Genomic DNA, 17,982 nt, shown 5'->3' on the forward strand with positions numbered 1-17,982 from the left:
GCAGTACAACTCACATTACCAACGGACCTCAAGATACATCCCATCTTCCATGTGTCGCTACTGAAGCCCCATGTTCCTAACCAAGGAATAAGGCCTACTATCTCACCTCCACCACCTGTACAAGTGGAAGGAGGAGAAGAATTTGAGATAAAAGAGATTTTGGATTCCCGTTTCCATAGAAGAAGACTCCAGTATCTTGTACGATGGAAGAACTATGGGCCCCAAGATGACACCTGGCTGGATACCTCCGATATACATGCCCCTAGACTGATTCACAATTTCCACTCGAAATATCCAGAAAAAACAGTTCTAGAGGCCTTCCGGAGCCGGCCTTAAGGGGGGGTACTGTAATGTTCTGGTACCTCTGGTACCCTTGTTCCATATTTCTCTCTTACTAAATTGCGTCCCATCTTGTTATCCAAGAGACGCATACACCTTTAAGACCGGATGACATCATTGCTGAGTGCCGTTATGAGCGGCTATTTCAATCGCCGGCTTTCTCTCACTCATTGCTCGTTCAAACCACATGTTCACCGCACCTTCTCCTGTGAAGTCGGAGCTGCTGACATTTCCCTTTGCTGAACTGAAGCCGGAACCTCGCTGCTGATCCGTATCTCGCTACGGGATCACCTCTCTCTAAAGGACACTGTTACTACTAACCTATCTAAGTGATAAGTACCCCACAGGGGATTCCTTACTAACCAATCTCCTACTGTCATCTACTGCAATTACCAGGACTATCTGTATCTATCTATTCACTATCATCTGCATAGACAGTTAGCTCTTGGGACTACCTTCAACTATCCTTGCACTAGGTTACTCTGTCTAAGTATACTCCATCTGTGTCCTCTTACCATCTGCACTATACTTGACATCAGAACCTATTTGCTTTACCATCACCTGCAACTCTCCTAATACTACTCTTAGTGCTCACCATACAATAGCCTGTCTCTCATCTATACATTCTCATATATTCTATCCCTCCATTAAACATCTGATTGAGTATATGTATATTGCATAACAGGCTGTGCACTGTGATGAAGTCCTGAGAGTTGGATATGTTTGTTCAACAGAATCTCTACAAGGCTACTGAGTGCAATAATTCTGCAGCTGTAAATCCATTCACTAACAAAAACGCATGAACGTCACACCCGGCTTGCTATTTAATCATTCTCCTAATTTTGTTTATTGGAATTATACTAGTTAACATTAGTGATGGAAAGGCCAGTTTGGCGAGGCCTGCTCCCCCACTTGACCCAATGTGCTTCAGTTTCGCACGTCGGCTCAGGATGCGTTCCACCTTGATGTGGGAATTTTGCTTGGGCTGGTCCCTGTTCACTCCCCGCTCCTTTCTATTTTTTTTTTTTTAATAATATTTTTTATTGAATATAAACAACATACAAGGAGAAAAAGAATACACAGTCTATACATGGTGTACATCTCAAAATTACACACAAAGAGAGGGGGGGGGGGAAGGGGATGTTCCGGCAAGGGATATAAAGTCAAGAAATTCAATACAACGCAATACAAAAACACCAACAATAACAACAGGTATAGAGGCAATGTGTGCTCACAACGGACTAAGTGGCTCAGGTCATACTAGGGACATAGTAGACCTAACAGTGAGTCTGCGCCTGACAATGGAGAGAGAGGTGGCTACTCCCCCAGCTCCCAGTGGGAACATAATTGCTGTGGGAGTAGCGCCCTCCCCCCACCTCGGAACCTACGGTTTCATTTAGGGAGAATATTTCCAATGATGCCAAGCCTTGTTAAATTTCAGGAAGGAGAGGGAGTTGAATGCCAAGGATCGTTCTAAGGCATAGTTGTCATTTACAGTCTTGACTACCTCGGAGAAGCTGGGTATGTCTAGAGTCCGCCATCTACGCAAGATTAGCTTTCTGGAGGCCAGGAGAATGTGCAGGACCATCTGTCTATAACACACCGGGTACATATCTATGCCTAGATTCAGCAACGCCAATTCTTTCTTGGGTGGGTGTAAGATGCCCGTACATTCGGTTATACAGCGGAATATCCTATTCCAGTAGCTGGTCAGCGAAGGACAGTCCCATAGAATGTGGGCAAGCGTACCCTTGTGGCCACATTCCCTCCAGCATAGATCAGGGGAGTGAAGGGAAGACTCTTGCCAGCTTATATGGGGTGTAGTACCACCTGTTGGTGATTTTTAGCATCATTTTCCAGTGCGAAGTGCAGTGGGAGTATTGGTAGGTAGAAGCAAGAGCATGGGACCACTGCTCCGGAGTGAATTTGAGGTCCAAGTCCCTCTCCCACCTCAGCATGGACGTAGAAGCGGGGGGGGGGGTCTGGTCTGTGCAAGAGAATGTCGTAAAACAGGGATATACCCCTGGCAGTTTTCCTGACGGAGTGGTAGTATGTCCAGGCCTTAAGGGGGGTTTGTCTGGTTTGTAGGGGATGTTTTTTAAGGAAGCTGTGGATACGGAGAATGGTGAGGGATAATGAGGGTGGGATAAGGAAGCTGTGCGGTGGACAGCCGGAAGTGATCGCACTGGATTAGTCAGGATGACCACAATGTCATCCACGAAAAGGTTGACCTTATGGACGGTGTCTCCCAAACTAAAACCCTCCACCGCGTCGTCAGGTCGAATGGCCTCCGCCAGGGGTTCAATCATTAGATTGAAGATTGCGGGCGAGAGTGGACAGCCCTGGCGGGTACCATTAGTAATGGCGAACGGCGTCGAGGTAGTGCCTGAGGTGAGGACCTGGGCCGTGGGGTAGGAGTAGAGTGCCAGCAGTGCAGAGAGTATGCCCCCAGAGAAGCCGAACTTCTCCAGAGTCATGCGCATATATGACCAGTTAACCCTGTCGAACACATACTCTGCATCCAACGTGAGGAGCAGAGAAGGTGTGCGAGTGCTCTCTGCCAGATGGACCAGATTGATGATCCACCTGGTAGCGTCTGACGTCTGCCGACCCGACATGAAGCCCATTTGGACATTTTTAATCAGATGGGGGAGAATGGGTTCTAAACGAGCAGCTAGCACCTTGGCATAGATCTTAAAATCACTATTAAGAAAGGAAATAGGCCTGTAATTGGCTGGGAGGCTAGGGTCTTTACCAGGTTTGGGAATAGTCATAATATAAGCGCCTAGCATTTCACGCCAGATGTGTGATAAACACATCAGTAAGGATGGGGCTCAAGGTACTATTGTGGATCTTGTAATACTCATTGCATAAGCCATCTGGGCCCAGGGATTTACCAGTGGGAAGGGTTTGGATAGCTTTAGAGACCTCAGACGTTGTGAACGGGGAGGATAGGGACTGTAAGTGGGCAGTGGTAAGGGTGGGAAGTGATAACCTGTCAAGAAAATGTTGGATGGCTCCTGGGCCGGGTTGTGTGGTGGAAGGGTCCTGGGCCAAGTTGTAGAGGGAGCCATAAAAAGTCGCAAACTCGTTCACAATATCTTTAGGATGGGTAAGTTTGACTTTGGTCCTATGATGCGTCAGGTGGGAGATGCGGGCAGAAGCCCGCCTCTGTTTAATTCTTGCCCGCTCTATTGGCATGGGCGTAATAGCGGAGCTTGAGTGATTTGAGGTGGCGGTCATAGCGATCCATGAGGTGGGACTTGAGGGATTCTCTCTTTTGGGTCAGAGCCGTGGTCACAGGAGGCGTAGGGGCACATTTGTGGATGGCCTCTAAATCACGGATCTCCGAAATGAGAGCAGTGAGTTTCTGATTATAGGCCTTGCGCGTCCTGGCAGTTTGTTGAATACAGATGCCCCGTATGAACGCCTTGTGCGCTCCCTATAGTGACCAGGGGTCTGAGACCGATGGGGCGTTAAATTTGAAAAATTCACACAAGTGGTCCGCAATCACCTTACTAGTAAGAGGGTCTTGGAGCCCTTTGGCGTCACAACGCCAGATGGACGTCCGTTCTCTGGGTCCGCTCTCCTCCATGACCATTTCCACAGCAGCGTGGTCGGACCACGTTATACTTCTGATGGCCGAGGAGGAAACCTTACCCAGCAAAGGGAGGTCCGTCACAAACATATCATTACGTGAGTATGAGCAATGTCTGGAGGAGTAGTGAGAATAGTCGCTTTCCGAACCATGCTGACATCTCCAGACATTGTAGAGGTGTTCCCTGTGTAGAAGGGAGTTTAGAGAAAGTTGTCGGTCCCGGGCGGACACCGAAGTGTCAAGCCCCGGGTCGACCACAGCATTAAAATCACCACATATTACCAGAAGACCATAGACATTTGTGGATATCCTCTGAAGTAACCTGTGGAGAAAGCGCTTCTGGTGGCAGTTCGGAGCGTAGAGTGCTACCAGGGTCAGGGGCATGTTATTGAAGTCCCCTTGGAGGATCAAACACCGTCCATCTGGGTCATGAATCTTGTCCTTCAACGAAAAGGCGATCGTGTCCTTGAGCGCTATCATGACCCCTCACTTTTTCTCAGGGGCACTGGAAAAGAAAAGGTTAGGGAAGTTCTTGTGGGAGAATTTCGGCTGCCGGGTTGCTTTGAAATGGGTCTCCTGGATAGAGACGATGTCTGCCCGACTATTACACAGCTCAGTCCACAGAGAATATTGCTTGGCCAGATGGTTTAGACCATAAGAGTCCAACCTTTTGGCTTCTCTGGCCAACATTGAGTGTAGAGAAATTTTCTCGGGCCGCATATAAAATATATACTATAGTTAAGGTATATAAGTAATAAAACGCCGCCGTGCCCTTCCCGTGCCGCCGTGCCCTGCCCCTCAGCACTAATTTAACACAACTAGAGGATGATCAGATGAAACAGAATCAGTATACAGAGGTTTACTTCTTCTGAGAGATATTAAAGGAACACTCTAACCACTTCGGTGATTTGAAGTGGTGATGGTGATAGGAGTCAGAAACACTGCACATGCTGGGATATTTACATTTATGTGCGGGGGGCTAGTTGCACCCCTAGCACCTGTGGCTTAGGCAGCCAGAAAAGGTCATGTCCTTATTCATACATGTATAAACAAGGACATGACATATTATGACAAAACACAACTAGTTAGTAAAAAACATATTGCAACAATTTACACATGCTAATGCACATACCTTTTCTACTTATTTTGCAGACAGCTGGCGGGTACTGCTGGAGGAAGCAGCAGATGCAGTAGAGAGCAGAGCCACTGCTTCCTGAAAAGCTCCTGTCACAGGCGGAGTGCATTTCATATCACTCCACCTGTGACAGAGCCGGAACTATACAGGAAGCATCAGCTCTGTCACTGACGACTGCAGACATCCTAAGTCTCCCGCAGCAGCCAGGATGATCGCACAGCACTTGCAGCCTAGTGCATGCCCATCCAATGCAGCCTGATCAATGCCCATCCAATGCAGCCTCACCAGTGCATGCCCATCCAATGCAGCCTGATCAGTCTCCATCCAGTGCAGCCTCACCAGTGCGTGCCCATCCAATGCAGTCTGCAATGAAGAGAGAGGAGAGCCGCTGGATTATGCTGAGTGGGGAATTCCCACTTACCCGGCGACCGCTGTCATACGAAGTCCTGCCTCCTGGATCGGCTTCCATGGTAGACGTCAGCAATGTGCTGTCTCTCATAGGAGCCGGCCCAGGAGGCGGGGCTTCGTATGACAGTGGCCGCCGGATAAGCAGGAGATCCCCGCTCTGTTTGCAATCTGGCGGCGCTGGCCCCCCCCCTTCCCTCCAAGGCAGCCCCTGCCTACAGTTAGTTGGAAGCCACTCTGGCCGTGCTCCCGACTCGACTTTCTTCCTCCCCAGCAAAAAGAAAAATAAAATTGTCAGGGGGCAGTGGGCCGCATTGCCTGCGGTTCCGGGCCGCATGTGGCCCCTGGGCCACAGGTTGGACATGCCTCGTTTAGACCATTCACATTCAGCAATAGGAACTTGATGGTCATGGTGGACGAAGTAGGCAAATCCGTACAGACTGGACGTGGTCAATAGATTCCCAAAGAAGATGGAGTAGGCAAAAGCTCACTGACAGTCTGAGAACAAGGAGCGTCAGGTAGGGTGTTCGTGTACCGGAACATAGACAAGTAGGGGAGCACAGTCCAACAACTGCGCTATGCGCTGGACAAAACATAAAAAAAGGTCCAAAAGCAGGTAGTGCCTGCAACAAAGAATGAGGGGCCATAGGGATATATCACATCATAGGCCAGGGACTATGACGGGAACTGTGGGGAGAAACGCTCACCTCCATTAAAGCTTTGCTTGGAATTGGAACGTTTCCACGATACGATCTGCCAGTCTCCTGAAAGGGGTGAAGGAGCCAAAGAGGCCGAAGACTGAGGTGGTTGTTCCAGGATGATCCCCCAGCGGTGTAGCAAGGACAGCCCTTCTTCCAGGGTGGAGATAGTGACCGTAGAGCCATTATGTGTAATGGTCAGGAAAGCCGGGTGTTTCCACTTGTGTGGGATACGGTGATTCCTAAGGGCCTTCGTAATGGTGGCCAGATTCCTGCGCTTCTGGACCGTATGCCTGGACAGGTCAGGGAGTATCTGGATCTGGGGATAGTCTCCCGGCATGGTATGAAGCTGCCTTGATGCTAAGAGCACTTTGTCTTTAGATTGAAAGAAGTGAACTCTGAGGAGTACATCACGGGGTAGGTCTTGGGCTATGAAGCTAGGTTTCGGAATCCTGTGGATCCTGTCAATCGCTAGATCATACTCAGAGAGGGAGGGCACCAGTGCAGAAAAAAGATCCTTAGCCATTTTCTCCAGGTGTTGGGGTTGCACTGTTTCCGGCTCCCCTCTAAACTTCAAATTGTTCCTCCTTGACCTGTCCTCAAGGTTCGCCACTTTATCCTTGATCCAGGCTATATCTTCCGTGTGGCCATTATGCGCGTCAATAAGGGTGTTGAAGGAGAGCGTACATTTGTCCATTGAGGCTTCAACAGTGTCTACTCTCTTTCCTAGCTGGCGAACTTCACGCTTTGTCTGGGCTAGGCCTTGCACCATATCCATGTGGATGGAGGACCACAGGGAGTGCAGCATATTTTTTAGCAAGTTAGCTGACACAGGTTGGTCACCTGCTGGGAAGGCCGCAAAGGGGTCTGTAACAGGCAGGGTTTGGGCCTGTGATGCATAGGGGGCTGCCACTTGTTCCATCGGGCTGCATTGAAGGCAGTCTGGGGGGGAAGACCCCCCGAGGGGCTTTTGCTTAGCAGGGCTCCTGGAAGAGGGTGAGGGGGAAGTGGAGGAGCCAGAGGAATTGCCGCTATCAGGGTTGGCAACTTGCCTGAGTGGAGGTACGCATCCCTCTTGTCTGCCCGCACTGCTCCAAGGAGGCAGCGGCTGCTGGCCGGCGCCATCTTGCCGCAGCCCGGCGGAGCTGGAGAGGAGGAATCCATCCATCTTGGTGAGTTGTTGGGAGCCCTTCTTCCCCTTCACCATCGGTAGGATCAGCAGGGGTCTGGCAGAGGTGAGTGTGCTCTCCTGGGGGGTCTGTGATGGCTGTAGTCCCGGGTGGCCGAGCGGAGATGCAGAGCTATGCGGCCATCTTCAGCGCCGTACGCCACGCCCCTCACTCCCCGCTCCTTTCTGTGCCTCTGCCTCATCTTTGTGTTTTTCTTTTTCTCTTCTTTTTCTCTTCTTTTTCATTCTTTTCTTTTACCCTTAGGTCCCTTCCGGAGTCTGCCCTCCTGTTTCCTGTCAGTGCTCTTGGTCCTCGAGGTACTCTGCCTGATGCAACTTCTTCTCCTATCCGTGGTGTGGTAAGTGATGGCCCTCACTGATCTGCAGTCATGGACCCAGTTAAGTCCTTGGTTTTGTGAAATGTCAGAAATATTTACAATGTTACCATTCCTCTCACAAACAATCACTCTTTTGTCCGCAATACATTTCCCAAATTTTATTTTGCTAATGCTCAAGACAAGACCAAAAGCTTATTTCCTCTCAAAACATATTGCATTAGTCCCTATTCAAGAAATTCTGGATCCTGACTTTCTAAAAGTTACTATATCTTTCTAAAAGGTACTACTGAGAGACAGCTTTTTTTCTTTTATTTCGTATTATGCCTCAAACCCTTTTTTTCTTCACTGTTTCAGGAGCTTGTCCCACATGTTGAGAGACTGGTGATCTTTGAAGGGGACTCTTTGGACTTGGAGTTAGACAAATCTAGACCGGCCACTATGCCGGCTTAAACGGCCCCCTAAGATGAGCTTACAGTTCCCTAAAGTTCTTCATTCCCTTGGTCTGGTTGACGTTTGGAGAGAAACTCACCCCACGGGTAGAGATTACACACATCACTTGGCTCCACACGCCACATATGCCAGAATTGAACATATTTTATCTCAAACGGGGAGTTCCTGTTATACATAGGACGCACATTAGGGAGTCAGCCTGGTCTGACCACTCCATGGTCCGGCTGGTTCTCTCTCTCTGCTTCAGAGTCAGACAGGCCCTTTTTGGTGGTGGCTGAATAAATCTCTGCTTAGTGACCTGATTAGGTGCACCGAAATTGACCACGGTTTGCGTGAATACTTTTAACGCAATGACACTGAGCATGTCAATCCCTCTACGTTATGGGAGGCCCATAAAGCCACCATTCGGGGAACATTTTACAAATATCAATACAGATTAAGAGGGAGCACCTGTAAAATCTGAAGAAACTCGACTCTGAGTTACAATCCCTTTGTAAGGCTCATAAACTTAAACCTAACCGTGAGACGCTCTCCAAGATTGAGTCCACTAGATTGGCGCTAAACTTAGCCCTGACCACTAGGGCCGAGAAAGGCTTGCATTGGAGTAGTGCCCATTTTTATTACCAGTGTGATAGGATTGGCCCTATATTGGCCGCCAGGCTGTCCCCTCGGGTGCGCTCCTATGCTTTACCTAAGCTGTGCTCTGAAATGGGGGGTTGTACCCAAAATCCCCAAAAATTAATTGAAGAATTTCAGGCTTTCTACTCTCGGCTCTATCAGTCTGACTCCCCTGACACTTCAAGGGAAGTGGATTCTTTTTTGCAGGACCTTTCCTTGCCTAGGCTGACTGTGGCCCATCATGTGCGGTTTGAGGCTCCTATTTTGGAGGGTAATGTTATAGGGGTAAACAAGCTAAGACAAGTTCTGCCCCGGAGCCAGATGGCTTCCACATTGTCTGTTATAGTTTGTCACTATGTTATCCCCCTACTTAACTTTAATTCTCTGTTGGCAAGGGGATCCCTAGACTCGGCATTAAATTCAGCATATGTTACAGTGATCCCCAAGCCTGGCAAAGATCCCGGTAAAGTAAGCAACTATAGACCCATATCCCTAAAAAATAATAATGATCTTAAGGTCTTTACTAAATTTCTAGCCAAACGTTTAGCCTCCTTTATAGCTTCTTATATTCATAAGGACCAAGTGGGCTTTATCCCTGGTCAGCAAGGCCCTGATCAGTTTAGTCGGGCTATAGATGGGGTTTCTCTGCCCTAGTCCGGATGGGATGAGGGCCCTCCTCCAGAAGGATTTTTGCTATCCATAGATTTGCAAAAGGCTTTCGACAGGTATGATGTACCTAGTTTGACTCAGTATCGGACCATCTCCTCCTTCTTCCTCTCTTCCTTTCTTTCCTTTTCTGTTCTTTGTTGCTTTTCCTTTTTTTCTGTGTGCCTGAATACCCAGGATTATGTTGGTCCTAAACTCTGCCAGTAAGCCTTATTGACAGATGGGTGGTCTCAGATAAGTCTGTACCTATCTGGTTTGTGCACTAGGGAAAAGATCTATGCCCCATAAGATTGATTGTTGACTTCTTTATTTTGTGATTCGGATTGTGGGTGTCACTCTGTTACGTATATTTTTGTTGTACTTACTTGTATTGAGGAAAACTGTATTCTGGTACTATTGTTTGTTCTTTTACTTATGTAAAACTTCCAATAAATATTTTGAAAGTAAGAATATATATTTATATATATATATATATTTTATTCCAGAGTCTTTGCTAAAATATATATATATATATATATATATATATATATATATATATATATATATATATATATATATATATATATATATATATAATGTTTGGGGGTTCTAGGTAGTTTTCTAGCAAAAAATACTAATTTTAACTTGTGAACAAAATGTGTCAAAAATGGGCTCAGTCCTTAATTGGTTAATGATGACCCAAAGTAGTTTAAGTAAAACTTTACTTTACCTGATCAGCATCCTGGTAGTTCTCAATGCCACCATGCCCACTTTTACACTTTTTATCATTAAAATCTGAACTACTGTAAGGTACAGCTGGAAATTCCCTCTTTATTGCATCAAATGGACCTCCACAAGTAGATGAATGTCCTTTCCCAGCTCCAGCTCCACACATATGGTTTATAACAGCATCTACATAGATATAAACCTACAAAAATAAATAAATACACATAGATACAAATAAATATTATGTACTAGAAAACACAGTCTGACAAATCTAATGGAAATCTTGTGGTCTTTATAAGACATATTTGCTACTTCCATTGCCCAATAATTGGATTATTTAAATAAATGTCTCCAGGACATTAAATGTTTATTTATAATATTGCCAATGATTCACGCACAGGTACTGATCACTCTTCAACAGTCACACCCTGTTCTAGTCATCTCATTTAACTTGAAGACTTGTTTGCATATGCTAGATGTGGAGCTTGTCTCAGAACAGTTGGAAGCTGAATGGTGAAATTACCCTGCAACATGTATCAAAAACTAGTTGTCTGCCACTCTACCCCTTAGAACACCACATTTACAATCAAATAGAATCTAGGTTCATACCCCCACATTGTTGCATCTGGTGACCATGTCTCTAAATTGCTGCTCATCCCCAGAGCGGGTACAGATCTTATAGCTGACTGGTTGGTATCTTTCCCACCATGGTCTATCAGGGTTTTTGATGATTATGTTCTCATTAGGAGGAGAAATCTGAGAAAAAAAAAAAAAACAAGTTAAGAAATACATAGAAACATAGAAAAGCGACTGCAGAAAAAGACAGAGTAGTCTATCGAGCGAGTCTGCCCATTTTTATGTTTATTCTCTGAGTATAGATCTATTTTTGTCCCAAGTATGTTTGAAGCCATTTACTGTTGACTGCTTCACTACCTCTACTGGTAGTTAATTCTAAGCATCAACTACCCTTTTAGCAAAATAATCCTTTCTAAGATTAGTTTTAAACTTTCCTCCAACTAGATTTCTTGATTTTGGTTTTATATTGAAAAAACTTCCCTTCTAAACCTTTTTCACCCCCTTGATGTATTTAAAGGTTTCATTTATGTCTCCCCCATTCTCTTCTTTCCTCCAGACTGTACACATTAAGTTAATGAAGTCGTTCTTGATATGTTTTATCCCCCAAACCTTTCACCATTTTTGTTACCCGTCTCTGGACTCGTTCTTTGTTATCAATATCTTTGTGTAAGTGAGGTCTTTAGAACTGGACACAGTATTCTAAATGAGATCCCACTAAAGATCTACTGTATATAGGGGGAATAAAACCTCCTCCCTTCTGTTGGTGATCCCTCTAGGAATAAATCCTAGAATTATATTCGCTTTTCCCACTTTAACCAAGCTTTAACCAAGCCAGACAGCTACATCTGTCTTCCGAAATCCTAAAAATGAACCGCCATTACTAGAACCAATATGATTCTCAAACTTGTTGTTGTTAGTGCAATTTATTTCTGAGAAGACTGAACAGAAGTAATTCTTTAAAATGTTTGCTACATCCAGGTCTCCCTCAAAATATTTGTTGTGCCCAGTTTTCATTTTAGTGATCCCATTGTATTTTTTCCTTCTATCACTAATGTACCAAAAAATAAGGGTTTATCTCCTTTCTTATAGATTTAGCAATTCCCTCCTCTTTCTTTGCTTTGGCAGCACTGATAATGTGTTTGGCCTCCTTTTGTCTATTTTTTTTACTCTTCTCTATCATCTACAATTCCTGTTTCCTTTAATATTCAATATGCTATTTTTTGCTTTACTATCTTACTTCCCTCTTGCTTGAACCATATTGTTTTTTTTTTTAAGTTTATTCTTATTAACTTGCCTGACATACAATCTAGTTGCCTCCAGGATGGTAGATTTTAACCTCCCTGGCGGTAGCCCCCGAGTGTGGCTCAGGGTTAATTTTCAGTATCAAAAGCGGTAACCCCGAGCCACACTCAGGATTACCCTGTAGTGAAACTTACCTTGTCCTTACGATACTCTGATGTCCCTCCGGTCGATGCGGGGGGATGGAACCCGGCGGGAAATTCCATAAAATAAACAAAACATGACACATTCACATTGTAATACATTGTAATCTGTTAGGATTACATTACCGTGTGAAAGCATCTCACTTCAGTTTTGTCCCTAGTGCTTTGTCCAGTGCCCTGCCTGCACTTTTACTGTTCTTTCTGCCTGGAAACTTGAGAACGTCCATGGCATCCAAAAAGCGTTCCTTTAGGTCAAAAGCAGTTTTAGACCAGCTAGCAAACAGAAATAGTGAATTGGAATTACTTGAAGAATGAGCAATAGTGATTAGTGGGGAAATTTGTCATCAGACACTGAAAGTGACGACAGCAATGATTCTGCGACTGAGCTCAGTTATGTGCGAACTTGGTACTTTGTTTGAAAATTTCTGGGCCTAATAATACATCAGGGAGTGGTGGGGAAACCCCTGCAGAAGTGGTATTGGACAACTAATACATTACTTGCCACTCCATTCTTTGAACGGTCACGTCAGAGTTCAGATTTTCCCTGATCATGAAATATTTACACTTCGAAAACAACAAAGAATTTGGTGAAACTACTCATCCTGCACCAAAACTAAAGAAACTTTGGGAAGTATCCCAAATGATTCTAAAGAATTTCCAATGGAGCTATGTGCCAGAAAGAAATATCAGCATAGATGAAAGTCTAATGGCCTACAAGGGAAGGCTCAGCTGGTTGCAATACATTGCATAAAATACACTGGAAAAGGAACAAAATTCAATCCAAAATACAGCAACAATGGAATGGCAACCTCTTCCGTTCTTTCACTCATTGAGCCATTGCTAAATCAGGGCTATTGCGCAACAACCAACAACTTTTATACGTCTCTCAAACTTTATGAGTTTCTTCTGCAAAACAGATGCCTATGGAACCGTTAGGGCTAACCGGTGCGACATGCTGCCAACATTTGGCAATAAGAAGTTGAAGACTAGAGAAATGGTTACCTGGCAGAAAGGCAAAATGATGGCACTGCGATGGCGTGGCAAGAAAGATGTGCGCCTAATGTGTACAGTTCATAATAACTCCACTGTTATGGTACGCACAAAAGGTAGGAAGGAAATCATGAAGCCACAAGTAGTGATAGACTTCAATAACACCATGGGAGGTGTCAACAGAGCCGACCAAGCAATGACATTCCACCCAGCAATGAGGAAACAGCAAAAGAAGTACTACAAGAAGATCTTCGGACATCTTCTTGAGCAATGCTTGTGGAATGCCAACATTCTGCTAAAAAAAAAAAAGTGACAAGCCTTTGATTCATTCTGACTTCATTTGGAAAGTTGCCGAATGTATTTTTGTGAACCACCAAATACTATCAACGGCTGTGAATAGAGCTGGACATCGTGCTGTTGCCGTTGTGAACCCGGAATGCCTGATTGGTCATCACTTCACGGACTACATCCCACCAACCGAGAAAAAGTCAGCCCCTTCATGGATGTGTGTGGTTTGTTGCTCGAAGCGAGATGACAGTGGAAGAAAAATCATAAAGGAAACCAGGTTCCATTGTCCCGATTGTGACGTCCCATGTTTCAAAGTTTTTCATACCCGGGATGTTTACTAAACCAGTATGCAGTGTCTAGTATTACAGTGGTAAGTAATATTGCACCCTTGTTTGGACAAATTTCAGTGTTTTTGGTTTGATTACATTATTGCATAAAATTTATTATTATTATATTATAATTTATGATTTAGTGTTTTAAACATTATCATACTCGGGATGTCTACTAGACTCTTGTTTGGACAGATTTAGGTGAGTTGTTCCTAAGAATTACAGGCCTACAATATAAAACAAGAGATTTCCATGCAAAACAATGTACCGCTTTCACATTAAAAAATACTGACATAATCAAACTGCTAGTGAGGTAAATAGCGCCCACTGATTACTTACTCCTGTTATTATACTCCAACCTTTTAATACATTTTTTAAAAATGTCCCAATTTCAGCAATTTTTTTCCTTTTGAATTCTAAAACTTTTAAAATTGTTTTAATATCAACTCAAAGACATTGGTGATCACTAGAACTCCAATTTCACTCCCATCTCAACTTCAGACAGTTTATCCCCATTTGTCAGTACTAGGTCTAGATTATGGTCCACTCAGGTGGGGCTTTTTTGCTAACTGTTACATCCCTGCTCCTGCTTGTAATTGTAGTTTGAGAATTCCAGTTAATGTCAGGTATGTTCAAGTCACCCATAATCAAATCCCTTCTTTGCCATTTGAGTTATCTCGTTAATCAACAAGTTATCACAATCTTCACTCTGTTCTAGGGTCTGTATACTACACCAATTATAAGGGAAGATCCCTCTCTGGTTAGAAGGCACACCGAGGGTTTTGAGTATTTCATTTGTTTTTTTAATTCATCTTAGCTTTAGGCTATTTTTGACATATAGGGCAACTCCACCTCCCCTCTTCCCTACTCTGTCATTCCTGTAGAGCAGGGGTGGGGAACCTTTTTTCTGCCAAAGGCCATTTGGATTTTTGTAGCATCATTCGGGGGCCTTACAAAATGTATGCATAAATGTAATAGGCATTGCTTTGCGGCAAAAAACACTGTAAAAAAAACACTGTTACAAAAATTGTAATCAAGGTATAGTGTGCCCCCTTTCAATGCAGACTGACCACAGTGTGCCCCCTTTTAATTTCAATGCAGACTGACCACAGCGTGCCCCCTTTCAATGCAGACTGACCACAGAGTGCCCCCTTTCAATGCAGACTGAACACAGCGTGCCCCCTTTCAATGCAGACTGACCACAGCGTGCCCCCTGTTAATGCAGACTGACCACAGCGTGCCCCCTTTTAATGCAGATTGACCACAGCGTGCCCCCTTTTAATGCAGACTGACCACAGTGTGCCCTCTTTTAATGCAGACTGACCACAGCGTGCCCCCTTTCAATGCAGACTGACCACAGCGTGCCCCCTTTTAATGCAGACTGACCACAGCGTGCCCCCTTTTAATGCAGAAAGCCAGTGCACTTACCTGCAACGGCGCTTCTCCTCGAGTCCTCCCGCCTCCTCCTCGACCAACGGCATGAGTTCGCCTTTCGGCCAATCAGGAAGCGGGTTTCGGACCCCCTTCCTGATTGGCCAGGAGGAGGATCCGTGTGACAATAGCGAATTTTCAGGATAAAGGATAAAGAACTCGTATAGTGTAGTACTGTATTTTAAAAACTTCCAAATTTAATGAATAATGTACTCACATTTACAATGAAAAACATGGGGAATTCAGATCAAATACAAGCCGGGAGAGCGCTGTAGAACTTCCGCAACGCTATGCGTTCCACACAATCCGGAAGTGCATTCCAAAATGGGCGGAAGTGATGTAGTCACTACTAGTGTTGAGCGAACACGGACTGTATTATTCGTGTTCGTACCGAATAATTGGATATTTGTTACCCGAACACGGACCCGAAAACTTTACTGTATGTTCGGGTTTAAAATCCGTGTTCGGTCATTTTATTTCTGGGTTTGTATGTATTGGCGCGCTTTTAATGGCGGGCTTTCAACAGCCAATCAACAAGCGTTTAACTGTTGTGCCTTAAGCCATCCCAGCCATGCCTACAAATGTATTAGTAGCTGTGATTGGCCATCTGAAGCATGTGACCAAGTCTTTATAAGTTCGAGACCGAGCTGCGTCATTCTGCTGTAGTACAGGGACAGAGCACACATCATACGTGCTGGCTGCTGATTAGGGACAGACAGTCATAAATTATATTGTGTCCGAAAAGAATTCAGAATCAGGGACAGGTCGGAGTGCTGCAGGCAGGGCGAGTTGTTAGGGCATTTTAGGGCGAGGCTGGAGATAGGCAGGGTCAGTGTTCTACAATCGATTTTGCTGTGTGGGGGGGGTTTGCAGTGCCGGCAGTGACTGATCTTATCGATCATTTTAGGGCCAGGCTGGAGATAGGCAGGGTCAGTGTTCTACAATCGATCTTGCTGTGTGGGGGGTTTGCAGTGCCAGCAGTGACCGATCTTATCGATCATTTTAGGGCGAGGCTGGAGATAGGCAGGGTCAGTGGTCCACATCGATTTTGCTGTGTGTGGGGTGGTGTGAACACAATCTTTTTGCCCGCTGAGGAGGAGGGAGAAAAAAGTATTTTTTATCAGTCAGTTGTGTGCAGCGTTTTTCCTTCAGTGCTGCTGACTGTGATAATACACTGCTGTGTTCACATGTGCTATTATTGAGTGATTTCAAAATTTATACACTTTTTTCTATTCCATTATTCAATATACACCCTTTTGGGTTAAAAAAATTAAATTGTGGCATAGTCTGTACTAATCTATTTAAAAATTACAAACTTAAAAGGGGAATTTTCTTTTTTTTTTCCTCCATAGCCTGCAGCAGAGCTGACTGATATAAGACACTGCTGTTCACATGTGCTATTGAAAAATTACCAATTTTATATCATATTTTCTATTCCGCTATTCAATCTACACCCTTGGGGTAAAAACAATTAAATTGCGGGATAGTCTGTATCGGTACGTGTGAGATACACCTTTCCAATTTTTGGGGCGCATCTCATACTGCCGAGGATTGCAGGGTGCTTCAGTGTGCCTCCTGCCTGTTCCGAACTCCTCCTACTCCTCATCCTGCCTTTGGGGGTACAAAAAATAGTAATTTGGGCCTAGTCTGGGTCTGTACGTGTGAGATACATACACCTTTTGATATCATATTTTCTATTCCGCTATTCAATCTACACCTTTGGGGTAAAAACAATTCAATTGCGGGATAGTCTGTATCGGTACGTGTGAGATACACCTTTCCAATTTTTGGGGCGCATCTCATACCGCCGAGGATTGCAGGGTGCTTCAGTCTGCCTCCTGCCTGTTCCGAACTCCTCCTACTCCTCATCCTGCCTTTTGGGGTTCAAAAAATAGTAATTTGGGCCTAGTCTGGGTCTGTACGTGTGAGATACATACACCTTTTGATATCATATTTTCTATTCCGCTATTCAATCTACACATTTGGGGTAAAAACAATTAAATTGTGGGATAGTCTGTATTGGTACGTGTGAGATACACCTTTCCAATTTTTGGGGCGCATCTCATACCGCCGAGGATTGCAGGGTGCTTCAGTCTGCCTCCTGCCTGTTCCGAACTCCTCCTACTCCTCATCCTGCCTTTGGGGGTACAAAAAATAGTAATTTGGGCCTAGTCTGGGTCTGTACGTGTGAGATACATACACCTTTTGATATCATATTTCCTATTCCGCTATTCAATCTACACCTTTGGGGTAAAAACAATTAAATTGCGGGATAGTCTGTATCGGTATGTGTGAGATACACCTTTCCAATTTTTGGGGCGCATCTCATACCGCCGAGGATTGCAGGGTGCTTCAGTCTGCCTCCTGCCTATTCCGAACTCCTCCTACTCATCCTGCCTTTGGGGGTACAAAAAATAGTAATTTGGGCCTAGTCTGGGTCTGTACGTGTGAGATACATACACCTTTTGATATCATATTTTCTATTCCGCTATTCAATCTACACCTTTGGGGTAAAAACAATTAAATTGCGGGATAGTCTGTATCGGTAGGTGTGAGATACACCTTTCCAATTTTTGGGGCGCATCTCATACCGCCGAGGATTGCAGGGTGCTTCAGTGTGCCTCCTGCCTGTTCCGAACTCCTCCTACTCCTCATCCTGCCTTTGGGGGTACAAAAAATAGTAATTTGGTCCTAGTCTGGGTCTGTACGTGTGAGATACATACACCTTTTGATATCATATTTTCTATTCCGCTATTCAATCTACACCTTTGGGGTAAAAACAATTAAATTGCGGGATAGTCTGTAT

At 44.8% G+C, this 17,982-nt stretch overlaps 1 protein-coding gene across 1 annotated transcript in view; it reads right to left on the reverse strand.

Annotated features, from left to right (window-relative positions):
- The window catches only part of LOC309561485 (pancreatic alpha-amylase-like), a 70,338-nt gene that overhangs the window by 38,488 nt on the left and 13,868 nt on the right, over positions 1-17,982 (reverse strand). The window contains exons 2-3 of the mRNA XM_082265432.1: positions 10,730-10,876; positions 10,125-10,322 (exon numbers count right to left, since the gene is read on the reverse strand). Of these exons, the coding sequence (XP_082121558.1) occupies positions 10,125-10,322; positions 10,730-10,876 (345 nt within the window). The remainder of the gene's footprint in view (positions 1-10,124; positions 10,323-10,729; positions 10,877-17,982) is intronic.

This window comes from Pelophylax lessonae, assembly GCF_965119305.1.
Source record: "Pelophylax lessonae genome assembly, chromosome: 8".
In the NCBI taxonomy this organism is placed as follows: Eukaryota; Metazoa; Chordata; class Amphibia; order Anura; family Ranidae; genus Pelophylax; species Pelophylax lessonae.